At 54.4% G+C, this 25,675-nt stretch overlaps 1 protein-coding gene across 1 annotated transcript; it reads right to left on the bottom strand.

Annotated features, from left to right (window-relative positions):
* Positions 1-2,095: 2,095 nt before the first annotated feature.
* On the bottom strand, positions 2,096-25,452 carry MFSD11 (major facilitator superfamily domain containing 11). The gene is made up of 13 exons (XM_075562268.1): positions 24,682-25,452; positions 24,083-24,138; positions 18,368-18,475; positions 17,239-17,318; positions 17,028-17,124; positions 15,442-15,500; positions 14,675-14,819; positions 9,724-9,764; positions 8,701-8,766; positions 6,316-6,441; positions 4,877-5,051; positions 4,162-4,297; positions 2,096-2,618 (listed from the first exon to the last, which is right to left on the bottom strand). The coding sequence occupies exons 1-13, from the start codon at positions 24,775-24,777 to the stop codon at positions 2,454-2,456; spliced, it is 1,350 nt and encodes a 449-aa protein (XP_075418383.1). The 5' UTR covers positions 24,778-25,452; the 3' UTR covers positions 2,096-2,453.
* Positions 25,453-25,675: the final 223 nt, after the last annotated feature.

Raw genomic sequence — 25,675 nt, 5'->3', positions numbered from 1 at the left:
ACACGCTCTGCCATCAAGTTGGTTCTGGCTCAGAGGGGTAAAACGGGCCCTTGTGTCTCTCAGAATTGGCCGTTGGTTTTGAACTGAGGCCCCAACGCGTACCCACTGTGCCACCAGGGCTCCTTCGCATCGCAGTACGCTGCCCTCTCAAACGGACTAAGGCACCTCTTCGTGCCAGACGGAGGGCAGGCCCAGGGACAGGGCTTGAGCTTTGGGGGGGAGGGGGGGCGGTCAGGTGACCGTCTCCTGGCACTCTACCCTGGACTGTGAGCCACACTGGGGATTTGGCCAAGTGACAGGTGGTCCCCGGCAAGATCCACCTGCAAGGTCCCACTCCGAGAAGGAAAACGGAGGGCTGGTCGGCGGGGCGTATTCATGTCGCTGTCGGAGTTCCAGCACCTTCAGTCTTCTTCACTGGTTTGATCTGTTGGTGTCTGAAGTGGTAAAATCTCCACAGTGATTAAACAAAACCACCTGGCCGCACCCTCCCGGTCTCTGCATGTGACTCAGGATGCCCTACTGAGGGGTCTAGGGAGCAAGTTGCCGAGGGCGACCCCCGCCAAGGACCTGCAAGAAACTAAAGTCCTCAGTCCAGAGCCGAGGAACTGGACCCTCCACCCCAGCAACTGAGTGCCGGAGGCCTCCCTCACCCCCTACCCTTGCCCTGCAGCCTGGAGACAACCAGCTCCTGCTGACCCCTGGGTAAACAGCCCCGAGAGACCCTGTGCCCATGGCCCCACTAAGCTGCGTCCGGATCCCCAACCCCCAGGGAGCGTGAGGTACGATGTGTGCGTGGTGGGGGGTGGGGGGCACATGAGGGTAAAGGCTGTGCTTCAACAAGCCCCTGGCCACGGAACCCGTTCAGACTCCCAGCGACCCTGCAGGGCTGGGCAGACGGGTCCCGGGGCCTCTGAGGCTGTGGCGCTGACAGCACAGCAGAGAGCCTCCTTTCTCCCCCGCAGAGCGGCAGGTTGTCCCAAACTGATGGCTTTACAGGTAGCAGCTCAACCTGCAGCCCTACCCTGCTGAGGGTCCTCTCCAAAGGTCTAGCAGGCTTAAAAAGATGACAGCAAACGGCATTTGTCCTCCTGGCAGAGCGGACTGGTTACCACTGGGGTGGTTGCACATCACAGCTGGGAGGAGATGTCTGCCTCTAGGCCGTGGCACACACCTGTCCAGCACTGGCTGTGGGTGCAGGGAGAGGGAGGAGGCTCGGTGCTTCCTGCGGGGTGATGGGGCGAGGGAGTTCTCAGGTACAGGGCGATGAGAATGTTCTGAATCAGGCAGTGGTGACGACTGTTTGCGGCCCCCTGAAACCCACGGCACGGCATGGTGTCACTGTCACCTAGCGAGGGTTCCCAGGCTGTCAGGCTGTGCAGGTGCTGAGAGCCTCCTCTTTCTCCCTCAGAGTGGCAGGTGGGTTTGAACCGCAGGGGCCCCCTGGTGACTGCCACTCTGAGAATGGGAGCAGCCGCTGAGTTGGGCCATCGGTGGAATTGGACTATCTCTCCGCACAGGAACAGTGTGAAGTGCCCTCACTGAACGAGGGGCTCTGGTGACCGTATACCGCCAACCTCCAAGCCTCGGACGCCCTTGTTGGGGTGGCGGGTTCCGTGGAAAGGGAGACCTTTCCATCTGAGTACTGCCCCAGATACTGACACTCCCCTTCCTGGCATCCGCACAGTGGCACGTGCCCTAAGAGGCGTGTAATTGAGGCCACAGCTGCCAGGGCGCCATCTCACTGAGGGCAGGGCTCCAAACCGCCCTTGACTTCTCACCAAGGGCAGGGGGCTGCAGTGGGCAGGGAAATGAGAAGCTAAAAGAAGCCCCCTGCAGTCACCATGCCAGGGTGCTGCCATGTCTCAGAGAAAGATTGAGACCTGTGACACAGGGGTGGCAGACAGCTCAGCGCAGGGTGGCATCTTCCTCCTCCTCTGTGTGTGTGTCTGGCCTGTGCTGTGACGGCCACAGCATCTAACTCAAGGGGCTCTGATGGGGGGCGGAGGCGTTGGCAGGGGGCTGCAGGGTGAGAACAGGGGTGGAGCAGAAGCAGTGAAGAGGCAAAGGGCAATGCCTTCTCGAGGCGGGTGGTCTGCTCAGTACTGCCGTTTATTTCTCTGCCCTGCAGAGCAGACCCAGGGCAGCCGGCTCCCTGCGATTAGTGGGGGGAAGGGGGTCACACCCCATCAAGTGCCTGCACTTCCTGCCCAGATAAACCGAGAGAGATGGGTGCCCCCCCGGGACAATGTACGGCATGATCAAAAGGGACTGGAGACAGGGCAGCTGACGGACAGCTGTCCCCGGCTGGCCGCATCTGTGAACCTCAACACGGACCCTGGCTCACTCAATTGTCTTGCTTCTTTGATGTCCACCTGGACATCACCGGACCCCGAGCGGGGCCTCTCCCTGCCAGCATGTTGTTGAGTCTCGGAAGGAGCCGCACCGGCACCCTGTCAAATGCTCCTGTAGTCGGAACCCCGGGCGACAATGGCGGCGGCATCCCACTCCACGGCGAAGAAGGAGATGGTTCCGAGAAACCCACAGACGACCATGGCGAGGAGTTGCCAGTGCAGGAGCAGGTAGTTGCTGTAGAAGAAGGCCAGGGCTGCACAGATGGACTGCGGGCAGACAGAGACCCTGGTCACTGCGAGCAAGCGGGCCACCAGCCCCAGCGCCCACACATCACTAGGCCGGCCTGAAGCCTGGCCAGCAGCCCTCGCCTCTCCGCCCCGAGACGGGGTGCCACTCCTCACCAGTGACACCCTTGCTATTTAAAGCAGCGCCTCGTGACAGGTGAGAGTCCAGGCAGTCGCGGGTCTTGGACTCTGAAGCTGGTTCAGCCTCCTGGTGGCACTGGAGGACGGCGCCCACGGCCCACGGGGCGTCCCCAGCAGCCATCCTGACCGGAGGGCAGCCTCACCTTGCCCCTGCTGAGCAGCTGGCGCAAATCAGCCACTGTGCCACCATGGCCGCCCCACGGCTCCCAGGGGAGCCTGGTCACCCAGTCCTCATCACCTCCACTTGCTGCACAGGGAGCTTTTCCTTGCACTAAACCCCGAGCCCACCGCCAGCCGCCCCCCGACTTTCTGACGCACGCGGAGCCTCTGGCAGGGTTTCTGAGGCTTCCTAACTGGAGATGGGGCGGGCAGCCTCACCCCTCGCCCTCAGAGCGGCTGGTGGGTTTGAACCTTGGGGCCGAGGCTAATGCCGGACTCACAGCGCCACCAGGGCTCCCTCGCTCTAAGCTCACTGCCATCCAGTTGGTTCCGGCTCAATGGAGACCTGTGGGGCGGAGCTGACCGCCTGTGGCATTCTGAGCCTGCCATGCTCTGTGAGAGGAGGAAACCTCATCTTTCTGCTGAGGTAGCCCTTGTGGTTGGTCAGCAGCCCAGGGGATAACCTCCCACCCCAGCAGGGCTTCTCTCTTTAAAGGAAGGCCAACTGAGAACTGAAGGCTCCTGTTCCCAAGGACCTTACCTTTTCTGAGACAGAGAAACAGCAGGGGGACTGTCTACAATCACCCCCATGCCCACACAGTGGGAAACACACAGGTCTTTTCTGAGTGAGAGAGCCCAGGGGGACTGAGGGACAGGTGTGGGGCTGCTAACAGCAAGGCTGGCCTTTCAAATACACCAGCGGATTCTTGGGAGAAAGATGAGGCTGTCTGCTTTCTAGAAGATCTCGGAAACCCTGCAGTCACCAGGAGTTGAAACCGCATTGACGGCTGCAGGTTTTCATATTCCAAATGAGTGAAATTCTGAGAGTTGAGGAACCAAAAATCAGACTCACTGCCATCGAGTCAATTCTGACTGATAGTAACCCTACAGGACAGGGTAGAACTGGCCCCTGGGGTTCCCATATTGGAAACTTGTGTGGGACTAAAAGCCTCACCTTCCTCCTGCTGAGCGGCTGGTGGTTCACAAACTGCTGACCTTGAGGTTAGCAGCCCAACACATAACCCACCCTGCCACCAGGGCTCCAGGCAGCTGAGGGAAGACGTTTCCGATTGAAGTGGTAGAGACCAGAGTACAGAATCTCTCACTCAGGTGAAAGGGGGCCATCCGACTGCTCAGTGCTGTCTAATTCTGCTCGGGAGCCTTTGAAAGGGCAGCCCGGCCTTCATGAGGAAAACACCCCCACCTCCCTCCGAGAAAGCAATACCTGGACGAACTTGAAGACCGCGAAAGCAGGTGCGCTGTCCTCGGCGTACAGGAACCCCAGGATGCTGAGCAGCTGTGTGTTGAAGCAGCTGTCCCCCAGGCCCAGCAGGAAGCTGCAGAGGAGGGCGAGCTCTTTGCTGCAAAGGGGCAGAGGGGAGGGGGCGTGAGCAGGACGGATCCAAAGCTTCCAGAAGAAAAGGCCCGCCCTGGTGAGCGTTTGCCCTTCCAGGGTTAAAAGCAATGCTATTGACAGGGAACCTCACTGACCTCCCCATCCTGCGAGCCCGATCCATGAACTAGTTGGGAAGCGAGCACTGTTGTGTTTGGGCACTGGCTCCCGAGGATCCGTGGACCCAGTGCTAAAGGCGGTGTTATTCACCGGGGTCTGTGGGTGGAGTCCATTGGCACAGAATGGAGAACTCAGCTGAGGGAGTCTGCCAGGACCCCAGGCCAGGGCTGCCCTTCAAGGCTCCTCTGGGCGTTTGCCTCAGGACTTGGCCATCCAAGCTCAAGAAACAAGATTCCAGCCAGACCCTTGGGTGCTTCCTCACAGATTAACTGTAAAAACCTCAACAGCCGAGGTACCACCACAACAGCTCACTTTACAAAAACAACTTGGGATTCTCTCTGAGGTCTTGTGTCAACTCGGCTAACACCAGACAGATGGGCTCAAGAACAGGGGCTTACCCCGGAGGCTACCCCCCACCCCTCCACACCTGGGACGGATGTAAGCACTGCTGTCTGTGCCCTGGGCGGGCGCGATGGGCGCATCCCCGGGCAGGTTGAGGAAGATGAGGTAAAAGGCCACAAAGTGCACCAGGAGGCCCAGGAGCACCACGGGGTTCCTCCCAAAGCGGCTGCTCTTGCTCAGCAGGCCGAAGAGGCCGCCCCCTGCAGGTCAAGAGTGGGGAGGTCAGAAATACAACCTAACATTCAGTTTGTCAGAAATCCCAAATGGAGCCACCCCTTTCCCTTGAGGTAACACTCCTTTCAGTCCTCTCAGGAGGGATGTCCTAACTCATTTAGGAGGCTAGTTAAAGCCCAGGGCCCCCCATTCAAAGGCCGCAGGGGTGGTGGGAAAACCACCCCATTTAGATAAACGGGGGGGGGGGGGGGCACAGGAGGCTTCCAGGCTGGATGAAGGGGGAGCAGTTTCCCTCCACAGCCTCCTGGGAACTTCTCCTTAGTTAAAAACAAAGGTTTCCTTTATGAATGAAGGCCAATCATGACACTGTTGGATATGCAGAGTCAACACCTCCCCTACGCAGGCTTCTCCTCTGAAGGCTACCAGCGGGCTGCTCCCCTCTCGCCAGGGCAGGCACCCACCAAGGAGGTTGGGGGCATATGGCCAAGGTCAGAACCTGATGGGGGAGGGGCGGGCGGGGCGCTGCCTGCCCAACACAGCTGGATAGCAAGACTGGAGAGGCTCACATAACTCGACTACATTCAGGACAGCATGCCAGAGTTCCACAGGCAGGTCACACCAACTCGATTCCAACAAGGTCGCCCTAACAAAGCAGACAGCTGTGCACGGGGCCCAGGAGGAGGACATCAATGAACAGTGTCTGATGGCCCAGCAATTCCACCCCCGGGAGAAGCAGAAATGGAACTGTGTCCCTGCCTGTCTGCAGCTACGTTTTTCTTTTTTTTTTTTTTTTTTTATTTTTTTTTTTATTTTTTTTTTTGCTACGTTTTTCATGATAGCTCCAGAGTGAAAGCCACCTGGAAGTGGCCCCAGAGCCGAGGGGCCACCAGAATGTGGCCTGTCCGTACACGCGAGTCCTTGCACACCCATGAAGAGGTGCCCTGTTGGAGGCATGTCCTATTTGCACAAGCAACATTTGTGGGATTGACGGGAAGCAACGCTTTGCAGGTGTTTGAGCGCGTGACAGTTAAGTACAGTTGCTGAGCTGGAAGGCAGGGGTCTTGAGACAGGCAGCGGCGTCGGTATTTTCAATGAGAAACTGGGAGAGACCCATGTTTATGTGTAAGGTCCCACAGTGACCTGTCATCGCATAAACCATGACCGCAGAGGAGGGACGGCAGACAGTTGGGGGGCGGGGGGTGGGCACTGACAGGCTCCAGTAGAGCTTTCACAGCTGGATTGGTGTTTTTAAATGCAAAGTCTTAAAAGAAAATAAAAATTTTAACCAACCTAGAATTTCTCCAATGCCGATGAAAATGCCAGAAAGTCCGATAAGGCTTTTCTCTTCGCTCCCAAATTTATTGACGGCTCCAATGCAGGTTCCATACACACCGGAGAAGAAGGTCAATTCCAGACCTTTAGGAAAACCAACAGGATTGAAGTTGACATAAGTCATTCTTTCCCGCCGGATGTGAGCCATTTATGGGCCAAACAGAAATCAGTTGTAAATCCAGAGGCAGTATCTGGATCAAGGGCTGCCTGGAGGTGTGGCAGGGGAGGGGGAGGGGGAGGGGAACGGGGCGCCAAAACTGATGAGCACACAGATGGAAAACACGTCCTAAAACTGACTGTGGTGAAGACTGCACAACTCTTGTTGATGTGAGTGAACTACCGATGGATGTACGATGTGTGAATTATGTGCCCATGAAACCAAACTGCAGCCAGCCGGCCAGAAATGCTGCTCAGGAGGCCGAGCACATGGGAGTCCAGCACAGGACGGCAGTCCCTGCACAGCACAGAGGCAATGAGAACAAACCCCACCTCTCAGAGTGACCCTACAAGACTGGGCAGAGCCGCCCTGGGGGTCTCTGAGGCTGCATATAGGATGTACTCAGATATCCCAATCTTTGATAAAGACAGGGTGTCTGAGGCTACAAATCTTTATAGAAGAAAGTCCCATCCAACCTCTAAGGAGTGACCAGTGGGTTTGAACTGGGGACCAGCCTGATGGGGAGCCCCGGCATGGGAGTAGCTTGCTGTTGGGTTGCTAACAGCCAGGTCAGCAGTTTGAAACCCCAGCGGCTCCGAGGAGGGAAAAGATGGGGCGTCCTTACTCCTGTCATGAAACAGTGTCTCGGAAACTCATGGGGCAGTTCCACCCTCACTGAATGGCTGGCAGTGAGTTTGGTTTTAGTGTTTTTGAAGGTGTACTTAAAAAAAAATCATTTTATTGGGAGCTCTTACAGATTTCAATCACACCAAGCAGTATTGTACAATTGCCTTGATACCAGCTCCCCTTCTTCCCTTCCCTCTCCACCCAAGTTGTTCGTTTATCTTGTTAAAAAAAAGCTGTCACTGTGAGCTGGCAGAGGCTGGGCGGAGGCTAGGATGGATTCACATGGCTGGGATGTAATGAGCATAAACAGGGGAGTGGACAATGGTGTGTCCACTGGCCCAGTAATGGCGGTCCTGCAAGGCCAGTCGTGCTACCCACTGCGACTTAGCGCGACAATGCTTAAATTAATCCCTTTCCCCAACAACTCCCAACATGAACAGCAGTAAATAGCAGAGGCCTCGAGTCCGACTCCTTCATGTGACAGACCCTTCACTGAACAATTCAGAGCTGTTTAATGGTTATCCTCAGAAGCCCTGGCAGTAACGATGACAGTTCAAACCCACCCAACGGCTCTTCAGGAGAGACTTGGAGATGTGCTCCCATCAAGATGCCAGGGAGTCGCTATGTTTATTCTGGAGACACTGGGCGGTGCCAGCAATGGAGGCTGCTCCAGCCCCACCAGGGCACCTCGAGAGAGACATGGTGCTCCTGGACATCAGCCTATGAGAGCCTGGTGCACACGGAGGCACCAGGAGGTGGGGCTGACTGACTTCTAATAAGATGCTGCCCTGGGCCCTGCCCTGGGCCTCACCAGGTGGCCGTCCTCAGAGCTCGGTCTGTCTGTTCATCAGAGCTACAGGGATTTCCTGTAGTGCTCCATGGGCCCGCAAAAGCCCTAGGTACCGTGCCTGTGGCAGAGGGCCCTCAGTGAGATGGACTGGCACCTTGGCTACAGCCATGGGCACCAAGCCCGGCAATGACTGTGGGGATGGTGCGGGGCTGGGTGACCACTCTATCTCCTTTACATGAGGCTGGTGGGCGGCAGAACGGGCTGGGTGGAACTCAGCAACAACAAAATCCAGACCAAGCCCCTCCCAACCCCCCCAATCCCTCCAGTGAATGCCCCATCCTCAGTTCTCATGTCCACGTATAGAATCTTCCCAAGAGTGGTCTGGGGCTGGCCCCATGACTCGCTTTGAAGGCAGCAGAGTCGCTGCCAGTTCCAGGCCTAGGCCTTCCTGAGATCTCCTAGTTTCTCCTTCTGCCCTTTTGGAGTCCTTCATCAGAGTACAGGTGGTCTGGCTGTCCTGCCAGGTCAGGAGGGGTCAGGCAAAAGCCAAGGTCTGAGGCAAGCTGAGGCAACAGGGAAGAGAGCCCCAGCCTTGCAGTAGATCGGGCACGAGACTCCCTTGGGAGGCCCAGCCTCCGTGGCCTCTGCCAGCAGCTACAGAGCCCCAACTGACACTAGCCCAAGAACAGCCCAGCTGAGCCCAGTCCTGCTCTGTGCGCAGCTGTTTCAGGTCCTGATTCTCGGCAGGCAGCAGGCAATCAGCACCTACCTGTATAGGCAGTTGTAACACTAAGAAGGAGCATCTCCTTGGTGACACACAGCTTAAGAGACTTTTCTGTAAAAACAGCAAACAAATTTAGGAGTAAGTAATTAGATTTGAATTCATGGAACAAATCCAGAACGTGAGTTCTGCACCTCTGCTCATTTCTCTGATCAACTCAATGCCTCGCTGTCCTCTGCTGAACTTAGGTGAATAAATCTGTGGTGGAAATGGCAGCCCTAAAATGGTACCCCCGGCTGAATGCTCGACCACTGCACCAGGAGGGCGACTCCCGATGTGCGTGCGCCTGAGCCGGTGAGATGCACACACTAGCCTCCCAGGGCGGAAAGCTGCCATGTTCAGGGAAGCATCCCGATCACCTAACACAGATGGGCTTCCTTCCTGGCTGTTCAGATGCTTTGAGGTCAGAAACCAGCTCCACCGTCGGTCCCGCTTTATAAAACGGAGCGCATATTTTCTACTATAGAAATAGAACATCTGGGCAGTCGGCATCATCTCTTGTAACAAGATATGCATGGCTCCCAGGTGGATATTCAAATGACGTCCAGTTTCCCTGGAATGCACCCATCTGAGTCAGTGCCTGTCCTATTAGAGAAACTGCCAGGTCAAAGGTTGCACGTTTCAGGCTATGGCACGCCACCCCTCAGGGAGCACTGCAAAGCTGGGTCCGTATTGGCAGTGTGGCCTTTGGCATGTTAAGTCCTGTGACACTGGAAAACAACTGTTACCTTTTGAAGTGCAACAGGGGACTTTAAAATCTGCATTTCTTATCTACTTCAGTGATACATATACTTTTGGCTTGTGAAGTGTCAGCGTTTTGCTGCAACGTTTGGCTCACCCACTAGTAGTCGGGCCTTTCCCCTGTCGCTGAACTGACGTACGTGAAAAGGCATTCCCTGGCTGATGGTCGGCAGGTTTTGTGTTTACATTGCACCCTCTACCTGGAGAGGGCAAGGGCGAAGGTGAAAGTGGTCCCCCACACAGTCTGTCTCAGACACAGAGAGTACTTACTAAACGCAGCCAGCGCCTTTGTCACGTTGTCCGGGGCAGACCTGACGGAGGAAGGAAAAGAAGCAACTGTTTCCCCTGAAAACGGAAGCGAGAACAGCAGCCCACCACACCCCCTGCAGGTCTGCAAAAGCTCAGCCCGCTCGATGGTCTCTGGGCCAAGCTGCAGTGGGCCCTCGGTGGCCCTCTAAGAAGATATGGTGGAGTTCGGCCTGCCACTCAGGTCACAGCTTGATGACCTCCTCTGGAGGTCCGACCAAGATAGATGGCTCTCTGGAGGGAGGGAGCCGCACCCACCCCCCGGCTGAGCTACTCCGAGACCTTCCAGAGCTCTGGAGATGTGCCCACCACCATTGGGTCCACAAGACTCTGCACCCACCGGCCTGTGATCTTCCTGCACTCTGCATCAGTGCATGTGACTGCGTGAGTCTGAAGAGGGACTGATGGACTTGACTTGGACTGGGCTGGATCGTTTTCCTGATAGCTAATGACTTTGTGATATGAAGCTGTTCCTTACACATACATGAGTGTCACTGGGTTAGGGCCCGGCCTAACAGTGCCCACGGCACCGGGGCCTCCCTGCACAGCCCAGAGGTTCCAGCCCACGGCAAGCCTGACCCCAAGGTGCTCCTTAGGGGACACGGCAGTCTGCTTCTGTACGGACGGTTGCTGACGCACAGCAGCCCTCCGTACGGCAGGGGACGCTGCGAGGTCCTGAGCCATCCTCACCACAGCCATGTGTGAGCCTACGCGGCAGCCACGCCGTCAATCCATGGCCCCGGGGACCTTCCTCTTTTGCATGGATTCTCTTCACTACCAAGCGTGATATCCTTTCCCAGGGACTGGACTCTCCTGGCAACTTGTCTAAGTGTGACGAAGTCCTGCCACCGTCACAGGTCTGCTCTTCTGGCAGGTCACAGGACTTTCAATCCTCTCCACTGTGTCTGCCCTTCTCGCTCTCCTCGTTCACAACCTGGAAAGGACACAGCAACCCTACGGGCCGTTCCACTCCGTCCTAGTGTCGATGGGTCTGCAGTGACTGGACGGTGGCAGGCTTGGTTTCTTTCTTGAAGTCTTTCTTTCGTGTTCTGAGAGTGGACCGTGATCTTTTCACCTTACATTTAATTTGGGCACGGACATTTAGCGCACATTTCTCAGACACAAAACTTCAGGGGAGACAGAAGTATCCTCTAACCCACTATTTTTACTCGGCAAAAATCACTCCAGAGTGCCTGGTTCCTCACCACTTCCCCACCCAGGGCAGGTCTACTCTGTCCTGGACGGTCGCTATGCGTTGGAATCGACTCGATGGCAGGGCGTTACTTACATAGCTTCTACCCTGTACTCTGCTCTTCCCTGGACAACCCCTGCACACTGGAATTGTGAGACTCCAGTTTCTGCTGCAGTGCTTGCTCTTGATCACGCCTAACTGCTTTTTATGGAACCTGGCAAGCATTCCCCACATGCTCCTGCCTCTTTATACCCTCTTTTCCTTATCAACACGCGTGGGCTCCCAATAATGTGGAGGTGGGCGTTATGTAGATGACCAAAGAGGATGACTGACATCTAGACATGCCTGCCTCACTGTGGGGAATCGGGGCCCAGAACCGTAGCCAGCACAGCCAGAGGTCCTGAACGCTTGTTCTCCGAGAGCAGGGAGGGAATGTAATCCTCTCCTTTGCTTGGAGAGGGCGCAGTAAACGTAATAACCTAGGCCACGGAGTCCAAGCCTGAACTTGGCTGCTTGTTTGCAGAGTGATTTTTAGACAAGCTCCTCTACCTCCTCGTCTATGAAACAGGGACACACCACCTACCTCTCGGGGCTCAATGGGGTCATGGAATGTAGGTATAAATATTCAAGGTCACCAAGATGCAAAATCATTTTTGAAAAAAATGGAATGAGGGAGCTTCAAAAAACTCGTGGAAAAACATTTTTTTCACGAACTTTTGGAAGGCCCCCCTCAGATTCCTACCTGGCGTTGAGTTGGACTGTGTCCCTAAAAATGCATGCTGTAAACTCTAGCCCTTGTTTTATAGAGTAGCCTGGTGGTGTCGTGGTTTATGCAGGGGCTGCCAACCGCAAGGTCAGCAGTTCAGAACCACCAGCTGCTCTGTGGGCTCCTTCGGCCCTGTGCTATGAGGCACTGTGAGCTGGACCCAACTCGACGGTAATGAGTGTTCTAGGGTCTCATTCTTTCATAGCGGTAGCTGTAACCCCATGGAGCACAGGGCTGATTTGTCTCTGCTCTGTTAAAGGGAAGGAGCCCTGGGGGGCTAGTGGCTATGCCTTGGGCCACTATCTATAAGATCAGCAGTTTGAAGCTCACTCTGGGAGAAGCAGAGGTTTTCCACCCTCGGAAAGAGCTAAAAATCAAACAAGCAAACCCACCACCATCAAGTCAGTGCTGGCTTGGAGCTGCTGGTGGTTTCCCACTGCCAAAGATGGGGATCAGAGCCCAACTCGGAATCCCACAGGGACAGTTCTGCCAGGTGGTGGCTGTGAGGGAGTTGCGTTGATGTTGATGGGATCTTATCAGAGAAGGGTATGTCTCATCTCGATCCCCTTTGAGACACACAAGGCAGGCAGACAGGGGCGCGATACCAGGTGAGCAGCACCACGGACCTTTTTCAAAGGAGATTCTAAAGGCGACAGAGCATTTCCACAAGCAGACAGGGCCGTCCCCTGCGACCAGCACCCGGATTCAGACATCTAGCTTCTCAAACTGGTAACACGCCTGCCACTTGTAGTATTCCTTAGACGAACCCTAACCTTATCTTCAGGGCTACATAAGGCACGGCACGGCCCTCAATTCTCAGAGCTCCTGCTGCCAAAAAGGAGTGGACTATGTGACTGACACAAGGCGGGGAACCTCTCCACGGTGGTGGGTGGCTGTGGCTAGTCCCCATGTCAGGACGCCACGTCGCAGGCGTGGTTACTGATGTTGCTACTCTCGGAGGTTCATGCCCGCCCAGGTGATCCTTGCTTTTGACTGCCTGCGCTGTGATGACGCTGGTGCCCGGGATAGAGGACCTTGAATCGCTGCCCCCTGGGCTCCGTACACTGGGACTTGCGGCTACAGAACCAACTGCTGACTGTACCATCAGGAGCATGGGCTGCTAACTCCATCACTGGAAATACCGTATCGATCTGTGCAGCTTTCCTGCAGGTGGAGCTGCCCCACACGGTTGCTCAGGCTGCCTGTGGCTGACCGCCATTTCCCTCTCCCTCAGAGCGAGCGGGTGACTGGTCAGCACCTCGGGACCTGCCAGGGGAGTGGCTGAGCACCTACTGTTGTGCCGCCAGGGGTCCTCGGGCCTTGCTGCCATCAAGTCAGTTCTGACTCAGCGGCCCGGTGTTCTGGCATGCAGAAAAGCATCCAAGTATGGTGGGGAGGGAGATAGGACACGCCACTGGACTGCACCCTGGCAGGGACCGCATTGTGAGGGGGATTCAAGGTCAGAGATCTCTGCTCCTGGGGGGTTTCAGGTTGCCAGGCCAGTCTTTGGCAGCACACATCAGGTCTCAAACACAAGAGGAAGGAGAGAGGAGGCAGACAGACACAGATACCCTAGCCTATGAAGAAATGCCCACCAGCGAGGAGGTCCTCAGAGGTGCACACTAAGCTCTTGACACCAAGCCCGAGAGGCAGGTACTGAGCTGTGCGTTTGAATCTTCGGTTTCTATAAAGCAACCAGGAGGATCTTTGAAAAACCAGATCTTACTTAGTACCTTAGGGGTTTCTGATCATGCTAAGGAGAAGACGCACTCTGGCCTCTTCCTGCCAGCCATGCCACCAGCCTCTGCTCACTCTTCACCGGGCCTGGAGGACAGCACGCCCAGCGCGCTGGTCAAACACGCAAGGACACAAGTTGCATGAGTTCCACCATTATCAACTGTCAAGAAGCACTCACTGATGGCTCCCAGGGGTGGGAGTAGAAGGAGGGCAGTTAGGCTAGAGGTGAGGAGGGGCAGGAAAATGTGATGGAAGCAGGGGAGACACTGGGAGGTCTCAGGAGTCAAAGGGAACAGAAGCCAAGACTGCTACAGCACAAGTCCTGCAACAGCGAGGTCTGCGAGCGGATGCTTAGACAGACAGCAGACTGACCAGGTAGGAGACGGACAGTGAGAACCACCCCCATGAGCCTATTACGTTTGTCAGGAGGTGAGTGCGAAAGGGGGAACCCCTCACCCTCTGAGCCCCTGGTAATAAGCCCATGGGGAAAGGGGCTTTCTTTGATGGTAACGAGGGATCTTAAGTGTAAGGGTGAATCTTGAGTCATCTCCGTGCACATACAAAAGGAGATGAAACCAGGGATTTCTGAAGCGGAACTTGGGGAAGGTAAGCAGCAGGGGTAAAGGGACAGCCCCCAAGGCACAGAGAACTCCTCTTCCTCGTCCCTCTAGGCACTTCCGCTTTACAAGAGAGCTGGATAAATGGGGAAGTCAACTCGGTAAGGAGGGAGGCTGAAGCAGCGTGAGGCTGAAGCGCAGGTCGCCTGGTCCTGCTCACACCAGCCCAGGTCATCCCTCCACAGGCAGAGGAAGGCCCTCGTCACGCCCACACCTCACGCTGGTTCATGAAAGAGCATTAATCCGTTTTTTCAATGGGGATTAGCTGTCTGTTGAATTTGTGAGATTGGCCTTCCAATGTCTACTGGTTGTGTTTACATGTATACATACCAAACTAAGCAGAAAGGACAAAGACCTCACTGCTCATGGCAACCTTCCTGTAGGACAGCAGAGCCGTCCCTGTGAGCTTCGGAGACTCCACTTTTTACTGGAGTAGAAGGCCCCTCGCTCTCCTGACTGGTTTCCAACTGCTGACCTTGCCGTTAACAGTCCAACTCCTAGCTGCTATGCCGCTTGGGGAGAAGGCTGGTAAGTAAGCTCTAGGCTAGAGAAGCCGCTACAGGGCGGTAACAACAGAAGGACTGTCCCCCGCCGGCTCCTTACTCGCTGACTTGTAGGTCCTGCTCGTCCGAGGAGTCATCTTCTCCCAGGATGTGTTCGGAATCGGGCTTCCTGATGAGAAAGAAAAGAACAGCCCCCACAAGGCTAATCGCTGTCAGGGCAATGAACACGGTCCTCCGGTCGCTCTCTGGGGAGAGAAACAAGGAGACAGACGCTAGCACCGGCTCTCCGCATCGCTCCAGAACCAGTGCTGTGTCCACAGGTGGCCTCCCGGCCCGCACAGTCTACCCAGGCAGGTTCCTGCTTTAGGGCAAGGAAGTACATGGCAGGCTCTGCTTGTCTGTCTGTCTGTCTGTCTGACACTCATCTCGGGAAGAACACCAGCCCAAGAACTGGACCTCCTTCTCTTACACCCACGATGTGGGCACACGCGCCTGTCTGAGCTCAGAGGTCTTCTGGCCACTGGCTGGAGCACATGCACCTGGTAACACCTTCTCCCAGGCCCTGGGATGCCCGGGAAACAGTCACCAGCCACCCCGACCCCGACCCCCACCCCCCTCATCTAATCCATGTAGCATTGGAGGGAACGTAAAAGCAGGCACCAGCTGGGGGCCGCCGCGACAATGCTTGAGTCCTGGTAGACCTGGGCTTGTTGCTGTGGCCATGCCCAGCTAAGGGAGCAGCACAGCGGCTGTGAGGACGGCACAGGGCCGGCAGTGCTCGGCTGTTGGACGTGGCCACCCAGCGACGAGCTGAGAACACACTTGCGTGTGAACGCTGGAGTACGTAAGTATGGGAGTGGAACACACCTGATATCTGCGTTTTCCCTTGCCACGCAAAATATATGTAGAGGTTTCCAAAGAACAAGCTGGGGGGAAGAAGGAAGAGGGCAATTAGAAGCTGCTCTCACACTGGTGGGCTTGCCGACGATTTCCAACACTGGTTACAGAGAGAGCGAGAAGTCCATTCAAAGTCTCTGGCTGCCCTAGGTCGCTCGGCAATCCAAGCCCGCGCAGCTGCTCTCCGAGGACGTGACCAGAGGGCACGCCGGCTCCTTGTGCAGGACTGTCATCTGATGTGCAGAGGAGACTGGACTCACTGGGGCGGGGGACTTAATGCAGCTCTGGAAATGCCTCCCTGAAAACATGCTCAGACTACTTTTGAAATGACCAGGAAAAAATCCAAATTAAAAAAAAACACCTATGAAAACACAAGTAGCTCACCCTGGATGTTACTTCCTGCATCTAATCAGAGATGTCTTCACAAACTTCCTGAGAGGGGGGATCATCCACTCCCCCAGGGATGCTGAGGGAGCGCTGCGGGGGAGGGGAGGGGGAGGCGCCTTCACAGCCAACAGTCCCGGCAGGAGACCTGAAGGGAGACCCTCAGGACAGACTTCTGGAGTGACAGTCCTGAGGCACAAGGGCCGTGGCTGGTTTTTAACCAGGAAACCTACGCTCTGTGGCATCCTTCGGCATGGACCATGTCATCAGTCTTTCTTTTGAAGCTGAGTAGATCTGTGAATCTCGCCATCAGGTACAAGAGGAGCCCTTCTGGCCTATGGGTCACGTACTGGACTGCTGTCTGCCAGGTGAGCAGCTGCTCTGAGGGAGAGAGGAAGCTTGCTACCACAGGGCAGTTCTTCTGTGTCCTACAGTGTCACCATGATTTGGAATCAACTGGATGACAGTGATTTCTTTTCTTTCTTTTGATGGTATCAGGTAGCCAAGGAGCCCAGGTGACACAGTAGTTAAGTGCTTGGCTGCTATCCAAAGGTCAGCCGTTCAACTCTACCAGTCGCTCCCTAGGAGAAACGTGGCTGTCTGCAGATGTCTGTGGGGCTGCTCCACAGGGTCTCCAGGCTGCCGTATGAGTCAGGGGTGGCGGCTGTTCCCAGTTTATCAGGCAGTACTGCCTCGATACTGATGGTCCAATCGGACAGGTCTCTATCTTTTAGCCCTCTGTCCTGTTTCCTCATATACAGAGCAAACCCTAAGGTCCACTAACCTCACGGGGCTGTTGTAAAGATCACACGTGATTAAGTGGAAAATGCTGTCTGTGAAATGTGCTGCTGCTGCGTGCCGTTTCTGACTCACAATGGCTGCGTGCGGCAGAGCAGAAGGGCCCCAGAGCGTCTCCCAGTCTGTCACGGTTTGGAGGATAGATGGCCCATCTTTCCCCAGTGTTTGCCTGGGGGCTTGGACCCTTGACACCCAGCACTTAATCCCTGTGCCACCAGGGCTCCTTGTGCTTTTGAAGGGACTCCGTAAACTTGGACCCTGTAGCGTATGCAGCAAGGAACTTACGTCATGCATCACAGAGGGCCTGAACATGTAACAATACAAAGACCCCAACACCTGTGTGAAAGCACTCCCTACTCTCCCAGGATAATTACCTTGACTGTAGGAGTGCCCAGAAGATTCCACTGTTCCTCCCAATAGTGTGCTCATCGGAATTGATGGTCAGGCAGTTTCCTTGTGCTGTCCAAAGTACTAGAATTCAAACCAAAATCGTATCGAGGTCAAGGAGATGACGGGCTTTCTGAACGAAACACAGAAATGATGCTCTCAGACAACCCCAGGGCTCAAACAGAAAGGATGGCTTACCCGCAGCTGCAATTCCAATGAAGACTGAGGCCGTGTAGAAGGACCACGTGAAAGGCTGGATAAAAACGGCAATGTACATGCTAAAATGTAACAGGTCAACGCATTATGGTCACACAGTGCCTGCGACGAAGGCCAGGGCGGCCGGCTAGGAACTACCGCTGAGGGCTCTTTCCTTCTGAGGGGCCCTGCAAAGCACCCCTTCCGGTTTGAAAATAGGACACACACAGCCTGCCCGTGTCACCACCTATCATCACATCTACCAGTTCAAACGTGTGAAACAGGACACTGCCTGACAATCTGCCAGGGGCCTTGGCCAGGGCCCGAGCATGTGATCAGGCTGGGCGCCGCTCTGGAGCCCCCCGAGGAAAAGTGAATTACTGCGTGCCCTTGATTAGAACAATGTTCACAAAGTGACGTGACTTCCCTGAGAGGCCGTTTACAGGCCTCTCGGGCACTGGTGGGGCGTATGTTCCTTACCAGCATGCACCCATCAGCTTTAACGTGTGCTACCCCTCAACAGGCTGCTCAGACCTTTCTGAAGCAGAGAGCCAGACCTCACTACTCTATCTAGTCCCACCCACCAGTTGTTACGAGTTTAACCCCCAACCCATCGATCGACACGCTCCAGTTGTGATGAACCACTCTTGGACAGCTGATTGTGCGTGACTTTATGGTGTTAAACACTGCCTGCCCGAGTGCCAGGACTGTGTGTGAATGGATATATTGGATGCTTAAGAGATGGCAAGAAGTAAGGGTTCCTGGGGGTGTGAGGGTGAGGGAGGGGATAAAGGGGAACAGATATCAAGAAGAAAGAAAATGTGGTGGAACTGATTGTGGCTGCAATTGCGCAACATTGGTTGATGTGACTGAGCCATGAATGCTATGCTAGCTTCCAGAGTTCCCTATAAAATGACTCCAACAAAAACTGCCTGTACGCTTACTTCTACGCACTGTGCCCCACTCCAGACAAACGAAGCCAGATTCATGGAGACATGGTCATAAAAAGCAGTGGGAGCGAAAATAGCTAGCTAAAATAAAATGAAGCCGCATATAAGTCAGGACTGCGGCACTCGATGCTCGAGAGGGCGCGCGGCCCACGGAGAGGAGGGCGAGAAAGCGAGGCCCTTACCTGTAAAACAAGCCGCTGGCAAACATGGAGAGCTGAGGCCCCACGATGGCCACCACGGAGGGCGTGATCAAGTTTGACGCGGAGAACACTCCATAGATGACCGCCATACTGCAAACAGGACACACAATGGGGGACTCGGGCTCCTTCTGGCCCGTCTGTACGTTTGGTTACCATTCATCACAGAATGTTGTTAAACTGAGGGCCAGGCTACACCTTTCATGTCACAGGACAGTGAAGCCCCGACGGAAGTTTATCAGGTGGAGACAAAGGGAGATCAGCACCCAGTCACTGAGGCAAAGGCGGGCAAGGAGGCGGCACGAGCGAGGCCAGGCTGTCCCACACGCAGCCCTGCGGAATCACAGTGAACAAGAGCTACGAGTGCACGCACAGACAGACATGCAAGCTGAGTACATCTGAGTAGGGAAAGCAACTAAGCCCAACACCATTCTGGGGGCTTGGCAGTGGATACGTGTACTTATGCATGGGTACAGGAGGGCAAAGTCGGGGAAAGTTCTTCACCAAAACCAAGCAGTGACAGAGTAAGTCACTGGGCTTAGGACCAGTCTCCGGAGACAGCAAAGCCAATGGGCAAAAGGTGGTCACTAAGAGAATGCTGAGCACCTCCTGCTGGGGGGAGCACTGAGCAGGGTCCTAAAACCTAGTGGCTGGCCCTCTAAGAGGCAACTATGGGTCTCCGCCTTTTCCGGAGGAAGAAGAGTGACGAAAACCAGACTCAAGGCAACAGGGAGCCCAACAGGCCACGAGAGCCTCCACGAGCCTGAGGCCACCTGCCCCTGTTGCCAGTCATCCTGATTTCGGACACGGGAGGTCCTGGGCGAATGGGAAAAAGCCAAACCAAGCCACGTAGATCAGGATTCACAATCCTATCAGACTTACTGCTGGTCTGATAGAGACTGGAGGAACCCCTGTGGCCATGGCCTCTGGACCCCTGCAAACCCGGAACCACCCCTGGATCACCTCAGAGCCAGAGGGGAGACAGGCCAATAAAGTAAACAACCCTTTTGAGGCGATACTCCTGAGTATCCACCGGATGTGACAAAAAAGGACAGCCCAAAAGCAAAACTCCGGAGGCAGGAAGGGGCAGGTGGCCGAGGCGGGCGGCCTGGGGAGGGGGGAGGAGGGCCAGCGGGGACGAGTGGGGTTCCACTGAGGGCACAGCAGCGGATGGGACAAAACACATGGCACACGTGTGCACAGAGTTAGTTCACTGGCTCGGTGCGCTCTCAGCCAAAGCGCGCATACGAGCCCGTGTGCCTGAGTGAGTGGTGGTGGGTGCTGTTGTTGGCTACTAGGGGCCTTCTGGCCGGCTCCACCTCACCGGGAACCCCTGCACCCGGGAACACAACCCTGCCCGCTCCTGTGCCATCTTCATGATAGTCACATTTGAGCCCATTGCTGCAGCCACTGTGTCAATCCATTTTGTCCAGGGGGTTCCTCTTTTTGGGGGACCCTCTATTTGCCAACCAGGATGTCCTTCTCCATGGACTGATCTTCTTTCCTGATAACATGGTCCAAAGTCTGCATCCGTAAAGATCAGTCTTGGAAACTCCATGGGGCAGCTCAACTCTGTCCGATAGGATTGTTATGAGCTGTAATCTGCTTAATGGCTACGGATATGCCAAGTTTGAATCCACTAGCTGCTCTGAGGGAAAAAGATAAAAGACTTTCTACTCCTGTAAAGAGTTAAGTCTTGGTTGGTGTTTAGTTGTTGGTGTAGTTGGTCTTAAGGGTCTTTGATTGTGTCGTATTGAGGGTGCCAACCTAAACCTGAGTCGTGCATATCCCACCCGAGTCGTGCATATCCCACGGACAAGCAGATGGACTCTATCCCCGATCAGTTAGTTCTGAGAACATGACCCTGCTGGAGAGTCATCTTCATGCAATGATCACTGAAGTTACGGGAGCTGCAGCTAAGTGTGGTGAAGAAAGCAGATGGTGCCCAGCTATCAGTTGGAAGTGTCTGGGGTCTGGAAGGCTTGTATTCAAACAAGCAGCCATCTAGTGAGGAGCCAACTACGTCCACATGGAAGCAGCACACCAGCTCGTGTGAGCCAATGATGACAATAACAAAATTCAAACATGACAAAGGGAAAAGTATCAGAGCTAAAATTATGGTCACCCAAATTGGTGTAGTAACTGGTTAGATTAAGCCGCTGGCAAACTCCGTCTAGCCACAGGCAAGGGTCTCGTACAACCTTACTATCAGATAGAAATCATTGTAATCTTGATTCTGCAGGATCAAACTTGATACTTGGTCAGCTGACCTCCCTAATGACCCAACCTCAATCTGTTCTGTGTGCAAATAATCTCCTGTGTGTTCCATGGCAAACATTTCTTCCCTAGCTTTTCAAATATCGAGGGTGGTCTTTTCTGTCTTATACATTATTTGTACTTTCATCTTTATATTATTATTTTATCCTTACTTTATTTTTGTTTTTGTCTTTTACTGTTTCTATTGGGTGTCCCAGTGTGTGAAGCACAGGAGTGACTGCACAGCGGTAATTACTAATGCAAGGGTTTATAAGGGATGTAGGGGTGGGGGTGGAAGACAGGGAGAGCGAGGGGATTTGGGGAGGAAACAATAAAGGTGGGAGGGGGAGAGAGCACTTGAACTGCTTGTGAGTACACAACTATAGTAAAAATTGACTGTGGTAATTATTGTACAATTCTTCTTGAGATGACTGAATGACTGAATTATATTAATGTTAAAAAAAAGTTACAGTCTCAGAAACCCACAGGAGCAGGTCTACCCTGTCCTATAGGGTCACTGAGTCAGAATTAATCCGTAGTTTCTGTTTCAACCCTAACAGCCCCGTGAAGGAGCTGTTGCTATCAGTCTCACTGTACAGGAAAGAAATCTGAGACACAGAAGGGTTAAGTAACGTGCCTGCTGGTCTAGCTAGTGCTCCTGGTGGAGCTAGGATTCCGACTTTGGCCACCTGACTCCAGAGCCTCTGGTCTGCCAATCTGCTCTGCAAAGTGAGCCTCTAACTCTTGGCAGCAGGAAGAAATGTCTACTATAAATAACAAGCACCCAGTTAGAAACTGGCTAAACCAGAATTTATTTAACTCAAACCTGATGTGCTCACCAAAATATTTTTAATTAGTCAGCCTTAGTACATATAGTTTAAAGCAAATGGTGTGAAATCAGTGTCAAGGATCCTGAAACTTGGTGGCAGAGTGGTTGTGCATTGGGCTGCTAACCAAAAGGTCAGCAGTTCAAACACCAGTAGCTCCTGCCAAGAGCTCGTCTTGGAAACCCACCGGGGCAGTTCTTTGGGGTTGTTGTGAGTTGAAATCAAATTGATGGCAGGGAGTCTGGCTCTTGTTTATAAAAGGAGCCCTGGTTAAAGAGAGGTTAAACACTCAGCTACAGAAGCAAAAAGGTAAGTGGTTTGAAACCACCAGCCCTCTGAGGCAGAAACATGTGGCAGTCTGTGTAAAGATGAACTGAGGCACAGGGAGATGGACAAAGATGGTTGACAGGATCAAGGGAGAGCAGAAACAGAAATCGCTTTATTAGTGGGAAGCTCCTGGGTGAAGCCCCATGGTCCAGCAAGTAGCCCAGGGGATTCATGGGCTCCATTCAGGGGTCCAGGGTTTTACAGGGAAGCGGGGAGAGGGAAGTCCATGCTGCAGGGGAAGGTTTATGGCCCAAGATGTCAGCAGCAAGGGTTATGGCCTACAAGGTCAGCGGTAAGGTTTATGGCCCAGGATGCAGTTTTATAAGCTCTGGCAGGTAGGGTGTCCGGTTATCGGGGAGCCAGGCATCCCTGGTGCTGTTTCTTGGTCTCCTCATTCCAAGAGGCAACTGCTGACCTATGGGGACGTGCAGGGAAATGGGACCCTGGCTTGCCTCAGCTTAGCCCAATCAGTCTGCACTCATATTCACTGCACTGGGGTAACATGAGGAGCTGATATCAAGGGCTCATGTAGAAAGCAAATGTTTTGAGAATGATGATGGCAACAAATGTACAAATGTGCTTGACACCATGGATGGATGTATGGATTGTGACAAGAGTTGTACAAGCCCCCAAACAAATGATTTAAAAAAAGAATGAAGTCATTGGAACCGACAGTAATTAAGAAACCCAAACAAACCTATAGTAAATTATTCTCTGGCTTTTATGAATCTTTCTGTATCATTGGTCTTTAGAATATACAGGAAGGCAAGCCCAAACCCACTGCCCTCAAGTTGATTTCAACTAGCAGGGCTCCTACAGAGGCTTTCCAAGGCTATAAATATTCCCGGGAGCAGACAGCCTCATCTTTCTCCCTGGGGAGAGGCTGGTGGGTTTGAATTGCGACACCTTGCAATTAGCACTCCACCAGCTGACCTCACACACACCCGGGCTCCGCACCCATGCGAGCAAAGCACTATAGAGTCGCCATAGTATCACTAGAAATTTTAAACAAATGACATCATAACCCCCTTTGCGCTAAGGCAAGGAGCACAGCAACCTGTCTTGAAAAGTACAGCCAGAATGCTTCTTCGAGGGGAGGGCACAAACTTTGGACATTGTTAGAAGAGACCAGCCCTTGGAGAAGGACATGATGTTTGGAAAAGCAGAGGGGCCGAGAAAAAGAGGAAGGCCCTTGACAAGATGGAGCGACAGTGGGTGCAGCCATGGCTCAAACAACGGCAGGGTGGTGCAAGTCTGGGCAGTAGTTCCCTGCTGAACACACGCTGCTGTGAGCCCAAGGCACCTGACCACAGTGGCCTACTAGTCAAAGGTCAGTAGTTCCCAGCCAGCAGCTGCTCCTGGGGTGGGGGGCACAAGTGATGGGCAGTTCGACTCTATCCTGCAGGGCTGCGAGGAGCAAGATGGGGCTTTCTGCTCCTGTACAGAGTTAGTCTTGGAAATCCACAGGGGCAGTTCTACCCCATCCTACAGGGCTGGTGTTGACATTGACTTGATGGCAGTGAGTTTAGTTCTGGTTTTTCATAAGGTCACTGTGAGTACAAATCAATTCATTGCCAATAGCTCTTTTGACTTTATTCCCCACCATTACACACAGGGTCCGGCTCTGGATAACCACTTGGTACCAAGGAAGAGATCAAGGGGGATGGGTTGGTTGCAGTTCAATATCCAACCAGAAGGAAACGCAAAGGCGTAAAGAGTTCGTGGAAAAATCCCATGATCATTCAAGTCAATTTTTCCACGACCTCGCTGAAGGCCCCTCATGTCTCGTGTTCCATTCCCAGCCCTGCTCATAATGGCAGGGCGCCTTGGGAGGGTCTCTGCGCTTCATTTTCACCCTCTGCTGACTAACCCAGGAAGTGAACACTCTACAAGTTCTGAAAGCTCCCCGGACAGCACACTAGTTGGCATGGAAATTAAAAAACCAGGAAGCCCGAGAGTTTCAGGATTATCGGAAAAGCAGAAATCAGGGCAATGCTCTGATGCTTATTACATGCGGGAGCCTGTACCAAGCCCTGTACTCAAATGCACGGAGCTCTCCGAAGATCAGTTAGCAACGGAGCTGTGGAGTCAGGGCTTTAAACCCACAAGAAGCCTCAAGCTCCTAACCCTTATCTAGTATATCCTGCTCCATGAATCGACATACAGACCAAGAAGAAAGCCATCGCTACTCCTTCAATCATCAATTCAACCCACACTGGTCACTGCCAGCAGCTCTGACAGGACTGCAGCACAGGGGTATGTGACGTCAAACGGGCGTGAGGCACAATACCTGGTGTATCCACTGCCGTGGAAATCCGTGCTGTTTAAGCTTCTGATGACAGTTTGCTGTGGGGGAGACAGAACTCATCAGCGACAACTTTTATGCAATTTCTTGCCCTATTGAAACACGTTTCCAGGTGCTCAAAGACAGAGAAGAATGTCAAAATTCACAGGCGCGCAACGAAGCCTCTGGCTTCAGTGTGCTCAAAGATGGACTGGGGGGCCAAGTGGGGTAAGGGGGCTTGGACTGCAGAATTGGAGACAGTGAGTCTTCCAGAGGTGGGAGGCCATCGGAATGGCACCAACCGGCTTTTGGGTTTTATCTTCCTAGCCACCCAAAATCTACTGTTGAACTTAATGCAGAAATAAAACAGCCAGGCGAACATCCAACCCCAAACCAAATCAGAAGAATGAACGGTCACGTTTGATGGTCAGATTTGGAGGAAAGGTCCGACCGACACACGAACTCCAAGGTAAGGGATTAAAAACAAGGAAAATAGATCGGTGGGGAAATCAAAGCGGGGGCCGTCACGTGAAATGACAGCTCCGTCTGGTTTATGGAAAGCATTAGGCTAAGCTCTTCTAAAGGCAGGGCGGATTTCAACTCACCGCCACGTTCCCGCAAGTTTGGAAGGCGGTGAACATGAACATAAAGGCAACTCCTAAAACAATGATATTGAAAAGCTTTTTGGATTCCGGGGACATGGTGGCTGGCTCTTCTGGAGGTCAGCACCGCGGGCAGTCGGGCAATCTGGAAAGAAGCGAGGCGGAGACGAGCGAGCAGGTAGATCCGGGAGCGGAGAAGCCAAGCTGCCAACTGCCCCTTCTTGGCTCAGGACCGCGGGCTCAGGCTGAAGCTGTCCGCACGGGCAGAGCTAGGGCATTCCCAGGGTGAGATCCAGGGAAAGAAGCGCCCGCGCCCGCAGTAGCGCCCGAGAACGTCGCCGCTCCCGATTGAGGGGCCCGTGAGGGTAGGGGCCGCGAGAGTTAGCATCGGCCAGCGCGGCCCCGCCCGCTGGGCCCTGAGTCACCCGAATCAGGCGACGGTCACCTGACGAAGGCCGCTCGGCCTGCTGGGAAATGTAGTCCCGGCGGGTCGGGGCCAGGCGGGCGCGCGGTGATGGCGTCGGCGGCCCCTGAGGTGCGGCGCGGAAGCAAGCCTGTGGTCCCAGCAAGAGTCCAGAAGAGGGGAGCTAGGGACGAGGAATCCGGATTTGAGGGGGGGGAGGGGAAGGACCCGGATGTAGCGGGGTCTGGACAGACTGCGAGCGACAGGGAAGCGAATGGACGCGGGGACGGAGGGGGCAGGGAAAAGGGAAGAGCAGCACTGCTGACACGAGAAGGGCTGAGAGCCAAAGAAAAGGGCTGCGAGGAGTACGGATACTGGCACAGGAACGAGGGCGGGGCCACCATGGGAGCACCGCCTCTTCCGCCCATCCGACACTCCCGCAGCCGCCTCGCAAGCGGAAAAAGCGTTTCGCGGGCTTTCCAACCGCCGGTCTCGTCCGCTCCCACCTCCCGCCAACAGTGACTGCGCGCTTTTCCGGCCGCGCGGCGGGCTCTGCGCAGGCGCGCCGGGAGGGGGCAGGGCGCGCGGCGGCGA

The sequence above is a fragment of the Tenrec ecaudatus genome, chromosome 10, assembly GCF_050624435.1.
Source record: "Tenrec ecaudatus isolate mTenEca1 chromosome 10, mTenEca1.hap1, whole genome shotgun sequence".
Classification (NCBI taxonomy): domain Eukaryota; kingdom Metazoa; phylum Chordata; class Mammalia; order Afrosoricida; family Tenrecidae; genus Tenrec; species Tenrec ecaudatus.
The sequence above is the reverse complement of the archived record's forward strand: the minus strand, read 5'-3'. Positions and strand labels throughout refer to the sequence as shown.